Here is a 14,131-nt window from a genome sequence, read left to right as displayed (position 1 = left end):
AAAAGTGAAGGAGGTGGAGACAACCTGTCAAGAGAGCAGCAAAGATGACAGGGGACAGTGCAGATCAGCCAATAACTGACACAGAAAATGGGAGGCTGCACAGGTGTTGAAATATTGCTCTCTCGGGGAAGGATGGAGTTCTTAGTGAAAACAAGGAATGAGTAATGGTGGCTGGCTCTCTAAACATACAAAGTCTGTCTTGGCTCCCAGCCTCTTCTTCTGATCTTTATGGAGAAGTCCCTGCAGGATATCGCAAGCTGCTATGGTCTTGGTTCCTTGAATCTGAAGTGGCTTGTGCAGAATATTATCATACATCTGAGACACATCCCGGCTGTAAAATGGAGGCTGATAAGGAGAGAAGTGGGAGGGGAGAAGGAGAAGAGAAAAGTCAAGTTGCATAAGCATGCATTGCTATTTACAAACATGCCAATATTGCAGAGACATCAAATCCATACTAGTTGTTTTTTCTACGATTCAACAGGAGAGCTAGGAAACGGAGGGGACAGGGTTTCTTGAAATTTTGCTTCATATACTACTGTGGAATGTTTCAGATAAATCACCAGTTGCTTAGCAGTGACTAAACATGCAGCCCACAGCTTGCTCTGTTTTATTAACACAACCTCAGTCTAATCAACACTCAAGCAAAAGGTAGCCAACAGATACTTATGGAGCAAGTGTGGTGTACTGGTTAAGAGCGGTAGACTCGTAATCTGGGTAACCGGGTTCGCGTCTCTGCTCCTCCACATGCAGCTGCTGGGTGACCTTGGGCTAGTCACACTTCTTTGAAGTCTCTCAGCCCCACCCACCTCACAGGGAGTTTGTTGTGGGGGAGGAGGGAAAAGGAGATTGTTAGCCGCTTTGAGACTCCTTCGGGTAGTGATAAAGCGGGATATCAAATCCAAACTCTTCTTCTTCTTCTTAATATATGGTGCACCAATTTGTGACACTGTTTGCAACAGGTTGCGACAAATCACAAATAAACAGTCAGATACAGGGCAGTGTCAGCAGCTGCTGAATGGTCAACTTTTGTACCCAGAATACAGCTATGCCTGGGCTATGCTTGTACTGAGCTAATTCCACTGGCACAGAGGAGTAAAGAGGAGCCAGGCTCATGTCAATATATGACAAACTTCTGCTGGATTACAGCCTGGTGTTCTGCTCCCACAAGTGCCTAAGGGAAGCTTGCAAGGATGACATGATGGCAATAGCCCTCTCTCACATGTGATTCCCAGCAACTGGTATTTAGAGGCAGGCATATTGCATCTATGGGGTCACGAAGAGTCGGACACTACTAAACAACAACAACATATTGCATCTGATACTGGAGGCAATGTAGCCACCATAACCAGTAGCCATCAGAAGACATATCGCCTGTGAATTTGTCTAAGTCCCTTTTCAAGCTGTCCAAGTTGGTGACCATCGCCACACCTTGTGGTAGCCAATTCCATATCCAAAGTTTGTTGTTTCTGTGCTTCCTGTGTCTCCCCAACATTCAGCTTCATTGAATGCCTCTGGATTATAGCATTATTAAAGAGGCCGGGTGCGGGGGGTGGGTGGGATTCTTTCCAGACAGCTGAAAGTGGCTTGAAAGAGGGATCATTGTTAATGGGTATGAACTCATCTGCTTTTTGCATCTGGTTAAACATGATGGCAGCTTTTTCTATTGCTCCAAACACCTGTAAAAGCCGTTTGTCCCACTGTTTTGTGGTCTAAATTGGCTTGTCCACACCTTAGGATTCTCTTTCAAACCACTTTCAGCACTTGAACTATTGCCTGCAAAAGCAACGTCGGTTTTTGAAAGCTCACCAAACCAAACAACATTTCGTAGAGAACAGCTCCAAGGCACCACCAGTCTACAGTTCTGTCATAGGGCTGTTTCTTCAGCACTTCTGGAGCCAAATACTGTGAAAGGACAAGAAGATTTAAAAACAGAGCACACCACTATGAAGTATCCCAGTAACTTTCCAGAAGCCACATAGGTAAGGTGAAAAAGGTAAAGGACCCCAGGATGGTTAAGTCGAGTCAAAGGCGACTATCTCACTTTTGCGGCGCTCATCTCACTTTCAAGCCGAGGGAGTTGGCGTTTGTCCACAGACAGTTTTCTGGGTCAGGTGGCAAGCAGGACTAAGCTGCTTCTGGTGCAATGGGACACCGTGACGAAAGCCAGAGCACATGGAAACACCATTTACCTTCCCCACCACAGCGGTACCTATTTATCTACTTGCACTGGCGTGCTTTCAAACTGCTAGGTTGGCAGGAGCTGGGACAAAACAACGGGAGCTCACCCCATCACAGGGATTTGAACTGCTGACCTTCCGATCAGCAAGCCCAAGAGGCTCAGTAGTTTAGTGTCACATAGGTATCCTTGATTGGTAGTCCAGCAACATCTGGAGGATTCAAGCTTCTTTATGTGACAGACTGTTGCCCTGTGTTTCCATAGGAAAACATACAACTCCCACCATCTCTGACCATTGGCCATGCTGGCTGGGGTTGATGGGAGTCCAATAACATTTGTAGGGCCACAAGTTCCCTACCCCTGTCAAAAATTATAGTGCTTCTAAATTCTCACTGGAGTAGGGGGTGGGGAGGAAAAAGGATAGGGGAAATTCAACTTAACTTGAAACTGGATGGGTTGAACAACCCTTTTTTTGTTTTTACCGTGGCTTGTTAACAGATTACCCGTCATGTTTTAAATGGGAGCATAGCCTCACACCTCCAGTTCAGTTCTCAATTCATAGTTTTGACACTTTCAGATCCTCCCAACAGAATTATAAGTTACTTCAGCTCATGATGTTCACTCTCCCTACAGAGTTCACACAACTGGCAGAGGAGAGAAGGGGACCAATTGGCAGCTCCAGATTCAGTAGTAGTAGTAGTAGTAGTAGTAGTAGTAGTAGTAGTAGTAATAATTTATTATTTATACCACACCCATCTGGCTGGGTTTCCCCAGCCACTCTGGGCGGCTTCCAACAAAATATTAAAATACAACAGTCTATTAAACATTAAAAGCTTCCCTAAACAGGACTGCCTTCACATGTCTTCTGTACTTTGACTGTTGTTTGTTTTAGATTTAGAGCAGATGTCATGAACTTTTGGGGGCCAGGTAGCACATTAAGAAAAGTAAGTAAGTGTCGTGGGCACCACAGAATACCCATTTCACATATGGAAAAAGGTGAAACAATAAGCAAAACATCTACCCACACTCCAAAACAAACACAGATCTTTTTTAAAAAATCAGGCAGCAACCCTCAAACAAAACACCTTCCAAGAAATAGCCAACCACAAAAAAAACCAGGCAAAACAAACGGGCAAGCAGAAAACAGGCAAAGCATCTCCATATGGGTCCCAAAGGCATTCTAGTGAAAGGGAAATAAGAGCATGGGTATCTGGTTGTTACCTGCATTTTATTTTCCATCAATCCTACTGTCACTTATTCTAAAAAAGAAAAAAATAACAAACACCTAACCTCAATTAAAAATAAATAAATCACAACTTGAGAAGGGCAGAGGGCTTTGGCAGGCACCAAGGGGTGCCTGATAGCACCCAGGGCCATCTTAAGCATAGTTGGCGCCATGCCGCGAACTATCCCTCCGGCGCCCACCCTCCCGTTTCTGAGCGCAGCTGCCGCTGGGCGAAGCAGCGTGGCACCTCCCTGGCGGCCCAGCGCCATGGCGCCTTGCTCCACCCAGTCTTGCCTTAGGGCCGGCCCTGATAGCACCACAATACCCATGACCACTACTTTCGTGATCCCAGATTTAGAGAATGGCAATGTGCGTCATGGCACAGCAACATCAGTAGGGGCTACTCCATGTAAGCCTACAGGACTAAAAAGCCTACTCAGCTGGCACAGTGCATTCTCAGTGGTGGTGCTCAGTTCCTTGGAAAAGTCAAAGCAAAGATGAAATCACCTTTTGAAACACACAGACTTGTTTTCATATCATACCTCTGGAGTGCCGCAGAAAGTAGATGTTGTTTCCTCTGGCTCCATTCCTTCTTTGCAAAGTCCAAAATCAGTCAGTACAACATGGCCCTAAAATAAAAAGGATAAATATTGAACTCCTTAGGAAGTTGTATTCCATCTTTTGCTACTTTTGCATTCCTATTTGACTTGGTTGTCCTAGTTCAGGCATCCCCAAACTGCGGCCCTCCACATGTTTTGGCCTACAACTCCCATGATCCCTAGCTAACAGGACCAGTGGTCGGGGAAGATGGGAACTGTAGTCCAAAACATCTGGAGGGCTGAAGTTTGGGGATGCCTGTCCTAGTTTAATTACAAAACTTTTCCTACCAACAAATAACAACTGAAGTAGATCACACAGTGATTTGCAAGGATCAGTAAATACATACCTGACAATCCAACAGGATATTTTCAGGTTTCAAGTCCCTAAAGAAAGGAGGAAAGAGAACAAGGGAGGTGGGAATATGGTGATTAAAATCTGGTGGGATCTCAGGGCATCCTCCTATCCAGCTTCAAGTGCTTAGATGTATCTGTTAAAAGAATTACATCTTGCAGATTCCAAAAAGTCTCCAGAGTTACCTTTCACAAACCAATGAAATTGGTTCTCTTATACACTTGCTTTATTTTCTAGCGTTTCCAGTTCATCTGTTCATTGGCACAATGTTTGGTCATTATGCCACACGTTTTAGTGCAGACATCCTGTCACTTTTCTAACCTTGAAGGAGCCGATTAAAAATGTGATGGAAAATTGCACTGCTGTGTAAGACTCCAGCTCCCATCAGCCCATGCCAACATGGCCAGTTGCCAGGAACAATGGGAGCTCTAGTCCAACAGCAGGAGGGGTATAGGTTCCCCCTGTTAAGTGGCTCTGGGGTGGGAAAGAAACACATTAGGACAAACAGGGAATGGTTATTGATATGAAGGATTGCCTCTTGAAGGCTACTAATCTAGTTTATTCAATTCTTTAGAGGGGGGGAAGGTTGACATTCCAAACTCTCCTCTTTTTTTTAAAGAAGAGTTAAATTTTTATCTTCTTTAAAGGCAACACTCTTCTGAAACAAAAACACTCCACCCTTAATGTATTACAGCATCATTATTGAAATTGCTTCCTATGAAACATCTTAATATATCTTACTAAAGCTACCTGCTGTTATTGCAAAAATTACTGTACCGGTAGATGATGTTCAGTGAATGGAGGTAGCCCACCGCACTGGCCACTTCAGCTGCATAGAATCGGGCTCGAGGTTCACAGAAGCAACGCTCTCTTTGTAAATGGAAGAAGAGCTATGAACCAAGATGGGAGACTTTGAGGCTGGAGAAAATAGGTTGCTTATAACAGGATCATCTGGATTTGACACACTTTCCTCAGAAAACAGCTTCATTATTCTACACTCATGGAATACCGAATATTCAGTATTCAACCCGATGCCCTATTCCTTGGCTATTTCAGGAACACAGCAACGTGGTGACCTCCAGATGTTTTGAACCACAACTCTTCCCATCAGAGATGCAGTACAAGACATCTGGATGCACTGGGCTGGGGAAAATCACGTAGCTTATATAAATTATGTAATTAATTGCATACATTATGTTGTCATTATGTTGTTCTACTCCATTCATTTCAATGCAAAGGAAATGCAGTGCAAATGGGGGGGGGAGAGAGAATGCAAGAACAACAATAAATATCGATCACATTCAGTAGACTAATTTCCATTCCTGATAGGGGATGAATAAGGGACCACCACCACCACCACAATTTATTATTTATACCCCGCCCATCTGGCTGGGTTTCCCCAGCCACTCTGGGCGGCTTCCAACAGAAAAATGAAATAAAATAATCAATTAAACATTAAAAGCCTCCCTAAACAGGGCTGCCTTCAGATGTCTTCTAAAAATCTGGCAGCTGCTTTTCTCTTTGACATCTGATGGGAGGGCGTTCCACAGGGTGGGCGCCACCACCGAGAAGGCCCTCTGCCTGGTTCCCTGCAACTTGGCTTCTCGCAACGAGGGAACTGCCAGAAGGCCCTCGGTAATGGATCTCAGTGTCCGGGAAGAACGATGGGGGTGGAGACGCTCCTTCAGGTATACTGGACCTACGGTAGGTCATTGAGGGCTTTAAAGGCAACAAGCAATTTCTTCACCTGTTTCCATTTTCGTTGGAATTCTCCAACATCCCTCTCTGTCCCTTTTCCCTTGTCTGTCATGTTTTGTTAAAATTGTAAGCCTGCAGGCAAGGACTGCCTTGTTTTTATTGTTTGTAAGATGCTTTGGGAGATTTTTTTGGCTGAAGAGTGGTGTACAAATGGTCTAAATAAATGAATAAATAAGTAGTCCTAAGTCTGAAAAAGTTGAAGACCACAGGGGTACAGCATATCTAAATATGATAATTAGAACTGAACATATGCTGAATCATTCAGAAGACTTTTAATATTGTACCTATTCATGTTGAAGGTAAAGCCCAGAATGATAGCACTGACAGAACCCAATGCTCTGTGTGATGCAAAAAACTGACACTCACTCACCTCTCCTCCATTTACATAGTCCAGTACAAAGTATAGTTTCTCTTTGGTCTGGAAGGAATAGTGGAGCCCCACGAGGAAAGGATGCTTCACATTCTTCAGGAGCACATTGCGTTCTGCCATTATGTGATTTTGCTAAGAAGAACCAAAAGGGGGGGGAGGAAGGGCTAAGTTCACAGATCAAGTTTTGTTTTAAAATTAAATTCACTACAATCACACAGATATACATAAATGTCTTTAGCAAAGGCTAACAGCAACTTCAAGGGAAGGAGGAATTTTAAATGGATCTCTGGCATGGGAGGAAATTGTTACACCCCCCTCACTCCCCTCGAGCGAGAGCTGGGGTCCTGATTGGAGCCATGGATAGGATTTTCTGAAAATCTTAATGTTCAGCTTCTGTACACAGATTTTATTTTCTAATTCCCACTTTACTCTTGATCTCAACAAGAAGAGAGGGGATTATTTTACTGGCTCCAACAAAAATGCAAAATATTCTCGTATATTACATACAACAATGCATACAACTGTATGAAAATACTTATTATTCTACAAGGGCTGACTCTCATGCATATTACAAGTATAATGTATGTATAATTTTGCATATGATTAGGCTTTAAAAAGAAAAAGAAATGCATGGGTGCTCAGACATAAGCGGAAACTCAATGAAGCACAGTCAGGTTGTGACTGCCGAATTCTGTGTATAAACCCATTTGAAATTGATTCTTTTTCCATCCCTGAGACCCCCACAAGTGCAATTTATAGATTAAAAGAAAGAAAGAAGAACGATTCATTCATCTACAAGGGACACATTTAGCGTTGTGTGCAGTTTGGCCCTCAGACCAATGTGATGCAGTTCAACAATGGGAGACCATGCTTTTTGGTTAGGACAGAGGCTGGATCTAGACACAAGCAAAAAACGTTCAGGAAAACGCATTGTAAACCTCTTAATGGGAAAGAACATTACTGAAAGACAGAACTCCACAGCGCCGTCTAGTGTCACAGTGTTATAATGCGTTTTAAGCACTTTTTTTTTTAAAAAAAAACCAAACAAACTAATGTAGTTGACTCCAGGGAGATGGCAAGTATAAAATAGCTTTCAAAGCCCAGAAATTATTCAACTGAAGAGCTATTAAGAATTGTGCTCCTGCAGATATAGACACAGATACAATCTCTCATGCACACACACAGAGGGGGGCATGTTATACAGAGAATGGGGAGAGAGTAATAAAACTCATTTGTTGAAAGTGCAACTAGATTACTTTGAAATGATACCTCTTTTTTCTTGAGAATAGATTTCTTCTGCAGAACTTTCACAGCATAGAACCTCCCGTCAGATTTGCGTTTCGCCAAAAGGACCTGAAGCGGGATTGAAAGACCGAGGGCGTAAAAGGAGTTTCCATCTTTCATGTCCTTAACTAATTGGTCAGTGTTTTATGTTCACATTACAGTGGCATGCCAAGTTGGCAGCTGCACAATGTACAGGGCAGGGAGACTTTGCTTCCTCCATTGTACCAAGCAGCAGGCCCCATTCCTAGGGACAATTTGGTGCTGGTGTTGGGGTGAATCGATGCATAACTGAACATATTTTGGATTTCCAATAATCAAGAGCAGCAGCAGCAGCTTATCACAGATTAATCCATTGCACACAGTAACTGCTCCCTACCTTAGGCACAAAAGTAAAATTGAAAAGAGAATGGCATTTAAACTTCTTAATACGACTTGGATTATTAAAATGGGCCCTTTAAAGGTATCACTGAGATGCCGTGAGAGAGCATGTCAGGCTAAGACTTAGGGAGTTCCAGTTCAAATGCCTGCTAAGCCATGGTGGTCACTTAACAAGATGGTTGAGAAAATAAAGATGGGGACTAGGTTCTCCAGATTGCATTCTAGCTTCTTACTTTAAGATGGCAAAAGGGAGCAGCAGACTAAAGAGCAGGAATAGCAATAACAAATGGGGAGGGGAAGAATCACATTGTGGGTACAAATGCTAGAATTAGGGCACCAGATCAAAAGCATCAGAAGCCATGCATATGAAAACAAAGAAATGGGATGATGGTTGCCAAGTGTCATTGACACAGTAATAAAAGTAAATAAATAAAATTCTTCCAAACTAGTCCACTTACTTTTCCAAAGCTACCTTTGCCAATTATCTTTAGGAAGTCAAAATCTGTTGGCTTGGCACTGTTAGAAAAAGGAAACAGAGTAAAACACATAAAGCTCTTTTTTCAGACAGGTAGATTCTCCCCACTGCAACCAATGAAGAACATCAGAAGGACACACTGCTGTATTCTAATCTTTCCTCAATTCTTTCATCCTGTCCTGGCAGATAAAGAAATGGGATGGTAGTCAGCTGAGGTTTATTCAGAGTGGAGATTCATGGACCCAACTTAGTCATGTTCATTAATTTCAATGGGTCTACTCTGAGTAAACCTCAGCCGACTACCACCCATGTTCTTACAGATATCCAACTCTTCATAACCAGATAACCTGCTATACTCTTGGGTGATTGCTTGGCTAAGAGTTCAACTAGTGCATTTTTGAGGCTTAAGGTACATATTTTGGAAAACCAAGCAGAAAATAGGAGCAAAAGGTTCAGATACAAACACAGTAAAATCATCTCTCACATGGAAGGGACATTTGGGTTAATGGCAATTGCATCAGGGATTATATGTATACACAAACCTGAAGCCCTCTTTGCTTGAGTATCAGGGCTGAGGAATCTGTGACCCCTCCAGATGTGGTTGGACTCCAACTCCCATCAACCCTGAAAATTTGCCAGGCTGGCTGGCAGCTGGTGGGAGCTAAACAACAGCTGACGGGCTGCAGCTACCCCACCCCTGTTGAAAATGCTAATTATTAGGAGCAGGTGAGCATGAGGGGTCCTAATGTGGATTCCAAAGCTGTCCTCCTCCACACAAATCTGTTTCAGAGCTCCTAGCACTGTGTCATCATCATCACCATCATCATCATCAACAACAACAGCAACATTTCTATCTGGCTCTTCCTTTCAAACAAATCCAAAACAACACCAGGGATGGGCAGAATATAGATCTCTGGGTGATCCACAGTAGATCACCAAAGATTTTGGATTCCCAATTCTTTTACCAATAGGAGCTTTCCCCTAAATTAGTCCACTATAACAAAGAAATTTGAGGCTGGAGGGGTTACCCCGAATGTGTGTGGAAACAGCACTGCAAACAAATGTCTAGCCTAAAGTGCACCCAGATGTGCCCTCTTCTTCAATTTTATATGCATCTCTGTCCCTTGTCTCTAAGCCACTGTTTTGTACTTCGGTCCAGCTAGTGGATCTTGGGGTTCTAGGGAAAAAACAAAGCAGATGTTCTCAAGCTTGATGCCCACCCACCTTTGTAGTAGATAACTCGCAGCCAGAGAACGAAGGAGTGATGGGATTTCACAAGCCCAGGTTTCCTAAAGTATTAAAGCTGACCCACAATCCCTTGCCAAGAGTGTAGTTAGAGCTCTTCGTCTCTCCCCAGTAAAAGAAGATTAGCTTGCCTTGATGCTAAGGCTTTATACTTCATCGTTTGAGAGATGTATGTTCTGGGGTTACACAGATTGTGGGGGTGGGCAACAGGAGGACTAATGCATTTTTAGGAGGATAAAAAGGTCACACAATCGTTGGGGTAAGTGGGGATGTTTCCCTTGAGGCTGTGCTTTTGTTGCAGGAATGTCGTTGCAATAACCAATTGCATTCAATTTTCTTCACAGAAACACAGATTTATTTCCTTCACAGTTAGCACATCCATTGCTGTTGTGTGACTGCAATATAGTACATCCCAAGCAGCTACTGAGATAAGGGTTGTGACAAGAATAGTGAGAACAAGCAACATAGCTATACCCCATTCCATGCTGTTATGCAACCTTTATGAACAATATTGATTTGTTGCACACAATACAAACGTCTTAATTTGAGGAAGTACTTTTGTTTTAGTGATATTGCATTTTCCCAGCTCTCAAACCACAATATGTCATTGCTGGAAATACATGATACACCCCACCCCCACCCCCCAGCTAACAGCTAACAGTGAAGTGTTGGATTGTAGGCAAGCCAGGGGAGTGCTGGTAGGAGTGGGGTTGCACGTATTTTGACCATATACTGGCTAGTGTCTGTGACATCACCAACAAGGTACGATAAAACTCCCACCACTCCCCTGGCTTTTGCAAACAGAAGATGTGTTCAGGAGCTCCAGACACCGCAGAAGAGGAAATTAAGGAAAGTGAAGTAGAGTTTCATTGCAATTCTTAACCATGCAAAATGTGTTGACTTTTGCATGCACTTACTTGGGGTTAGCAGAAGGTCCAAGGTTGATGTTGTCTGTTGGTGATGAAGGCTGAAAAATGACAGAAGTACAGAGCTGACGTTAGCTAAGACCACCAGGGTACAGCAAAACAGTGTGAGAGAAGGTGCAGCTTTCTGGTACCGTAAATGCATACCAGCAAAGCCTACTGCAATGGATTAGGCTTTCCAGTCCTCCTCCCCACAGACATCCTTGGACAGGTAATGAACTGAGCTCCTTAAAATTCTCCACCTTCATATTCGAACCCATCTAAATACATTTAGTGATGTATGGAAGTGAGAGCTGGACCATAAAGAAGGCTGATCGCCGAAGAATTGATGCTTTTGAATTATGGTGCTGGAGGAGACTCTTGAGAGTCCCATTGACTGCAAGAAGACCAAACCTATCCATTCTGAAGGAAATCAGCCCTGGAAAGACAGATCCTGAAGCTGAGGCTCCAATACTTTGGCCACCTCATGAGAAGAGAAGACTCCCTGGAAAAGACCCTGATGTTGGGAAAGATGGAGGGCACAAGGAGAAGGGGACGACAGAGGACGAGATGGTTGGACAGGGTTCTCGAAGCTACGAACATGAGTTTGACCAAACTGCGGGAGGCAGTGGAAGACAGGAGTGCCTGGCGTGCTCTGGTCCATGGGGTCATGAAGAGTCGGACACAACTAAACGACTAAACAACAACAACAAATACATTTAAGAAAGAAGGTACCTGGACCTTACCTGGCCGTCATCTTGGCTTTTGGAACGGTCCATTAAGGTGGCAACCCTTTCAGCACTGTGAAAAACAATACAACAGTCAGTTTCGGAGATGTGGAGAGCAGGGCAACTCTAAACAGGGAGAGCCCTCAATTCGCAGATGTTATACTAACTTAGAGAGATAGGTTGTCAGCCATAGGTGGAAAAAATGACACCTGAGGGAGCTGTTTATTAAGTGTGTATTTTATCAAGCCCATAACAGAGATTTTATTATTACTGAATACAGATGATGATGATTAATTATTTTATTTGTAGCCCGCCCATCTGACTGGCAAGATAGGGTCTCAGCCGGCATACCAGATGGACACAGAATTAACCCCTCTCCTGTCTCCATGCAAGTCTGTAAAAAACAAAACCCTCAGCAGCAAAATAGTTATCTGTTCTCTTCCCTGCTTTTAGTACACAGTAGCTGATACTGTAGATGTGATGTTTATGCATGCTGTGCTATTTCTGATGCCATATCCCCATTCTAGGTGCCTTAATTAGGGGCCAAAGACCACACAATGCCAGTGTCATTTTCAAAGTTTTAAAGCAGCCCCTGGGAGCTGGCAAAATTGAATCAAGGGGAAGGTCCAACCCTTCTCCATCTGTAGCATTTTGATCAAAGGCTACCTCCAAGTGTCAATTAGTCCCCCTTATTAGTGCGTGGGAGACACTAATTGTACATTCCTATTGTAGATTCCTCCCCCCCCCATAAGGAATATCAGCCAACAAAACTAGGTGACCCAAAGTGTAGCACATGAATATAAACAACGTGAATATTCATCCCCCTTACTGATATGCTGAGAGGAATAACACTCTTGCTATGAAAGGCCCCGGGGAAATCCTGACCATCAAGCTTCCCTTCTACCTAGCAGGAAAGTTACAAGACAAAACCTTTTGACATTTAATACTCTCCACCCCTCTCCACAAGAAATTGCGTGGCAGCCCAAACCCCTTCCCTTATTTTGTAAGTTCTACAGTTCCACAGAAGCCCCTTATTTCAAAGCATGCCGTGAATAGACATCGCTGCTCAAAAGGATCTCATTTTGAAACATCTCATTTAGCAGCGTTACTTACATCTGCATGAGTAAAAGCCTTCATCAGAAGCAGAGTTGAGCAACAAAGCCATACTGAGCAACAAGTCCCAGTTTGTGCAAGAGATGCTTCCCTCTGCACCACGCCTCGTGCCAGCCAGCTCAATTCGCTGCTTATTGCTTTGGGAGATTATGATCCGGCTCAGCTTTAAAGTGACAGTGACCCCCTAATAGAAAGAGCCTTATACTCACTAGGAACACAGTCTGGAACTGGAGGTCTTGATCGTCTGTTCTAACCTCTCTCGCCCGTGCTTTATGAGATCTACAGGAAAGGGAGGAGGAAAAAGTTAGCAAACTTTTCCGCTGGCAGCGATCGCAAGAAATACACACAGAGATACATTTGTTCTGAAGTGACCTTGCCCTTCTCATGCATCCACCCACAAAACACAATAAGCAAACTTTATTGGAACTAGGGAAGAGACTCGGTTGCTGCAAAAGGAAGCTTCTAACCTTATTCGAACAGGAGTGCAGAAGCAAAATTCAGGAACCAGTGAGTGATGTCCTGTAAACAACAGCCCGCCGTCAGCCTCCCTTTCCAAGGATTTCACCCGGGATTGTCCTGCCTTTCTCTGAGACACAGATCACAAGGCAGAGGAGCTGCCCCTTTGATACATCATACTTGGCACAAGCTCAGTTCCTCTCATTCAAAGCTTTCCAAGCATTTTATGAACATGCATTGCGCATCACAGCACAAGCACTATTCTCCTTTCTCAAAGGAGAATGCTGAAATGATTTGCCCAGGTCAGTGAGACATTCGGTAGACTTGTATAGATTTTTCTGCAATTGTTGCGGTAGTCTATTAAAGAGTGGTGGACAGAACTGGGCTGGCTTGTTTCATTATAGTGCATTAACATAACCTATTCACAGAAGCAAGGGAAGATCCTATGCAAGTTAAATTTACCTTAAGAGTGAAATTGACTGGACCAGAAATTTCTTCCAGTCCAATCAAGAAGCCTCACCAGGATAACCTAAAGCTAGACATATAGTTAAGAAAACTCGCCTTTTCTTCTACAATCACAGTTGCTCCCACCCTGCAGTTATATTAACAATGCTGGATCAAGGCCAATGTCACAGAAGGAGGAAGAGAGAGAGAAAATCATAAAAGCAGGCTTTTAAAAATCCCTCCCCTCCTATGTGCAAATGTGCAATGAACAATGAAGAACCTGGATGGCCACCAAACTGGATGACTTTAAAAGTGAATTGGACAAACTCGTGGAGAATAAGGCTACTATTACTGGCCACTAGTCATAACTTCCAGTATCAAAGGAGCATGCCTCTGGATTCCAGCTGCTGAGAAACATGAGTGAATGAGCGCTACTGCCCTTCTTTATTTTATAAAGTCCTCCCGTGCGATATTTGCCTGGTCTTTTATTTCGTCTCTCACAATAAAAGGACAGAACAGCGTCTCAGAATATTTAACTAGTGAAACCTACTGTGGAATTTGTTTTGCCCACATTTTATCATAATAAAGACAGCAATAAAATAAGACTGCTGGCCTGATGCCCAGAG

At 43.4% G+C, this 14,131-nt stretch overlaps 1 protein-coding gene across 8 annotated transcripts in view; it reads right to left on the bottom strand.

Moving 5' to 3' along the window:
- SGK2 (serum/glucocorticoid regulated kinase 2) overlaps nucleotides 1-14,131 on the bottom strand; it is a 42,144-nt gene that overhangs the window by 10,276 nt on the left and 17,737 nt on the right. For 6 of the 8 annotated variants that reach the window (XM_035121832.3, XM_035121830.3, XM_088674567.1 and 3 more), the window contains 11 exons: nucleotides 12,815-12,884; nucleotides 11,511-11,565; nucleotides 10,780-10,829; nucleotides 8,601-8,658; nucleotides 7,750-7,833; nucleotides 6,481-6,612; nucleotides 5,130-5,242; nucleotides 4,348-4,384; nucleotides 3,944-4,030; nucleotides 1,807-1,902; nucleotides 190-345 (listed from right to left, as the gene is read on the bottom strand). In XM_035121832.3, the coding sequence (XP_034977723.1) occupies nucleotides 190-345; nucleotides 1,807-1,902; nucleotides 3,944-4,030; nucleotides 4,348-4,384; nucleotides 5,130-5,242; nucleotides 6,481-6,612; nucleotides 7,750-7,833; nucleotides 8,601-8,658; nucleotides 10,780-10,829; nucleotides 11,511-11,565; nucleotides 12,815-12,884 (938 nt within the window). Of the gene's footprint in view, nucleotides 1-189; nucleotides 346-1,806; nucleotides 1,903-3,943; nucleotides 4,031-4,347; nucleotides 4,385-5,129; nucleotides 5,243-6,480; nucleotides 6,613-7,749; nucleotides 7,834-8,600; nucleotides 8,659-10,779; nucleotides 10,830-11,510; nucleotides 11,566-12,605; nucleotides 12,885-13,072; nucleotides 13,194-14,131 lie in introns of those variants that run through there. The other 2 variants (XM_035121836.3, XM_088674569.1) reach the window with 2 other exon arrangements.

Source organism: Zootoca vivipara, chromosome 7 (assembly GCF_965207765.1).
Source record: "Zootoca vivipara chromosome 7, rZooViv2.hap1.1, whole genome shotgun sequence".
Taxonomy (NCBI): Eukaryota; Metazoa; Chordata; class Lepidosauria; order Squamata; family Lacertidae; genus Zootoca; species Zootoca vivipara.
This window is presented reverse-complemented; position numbering and strand designations above follow the sequence as displayed.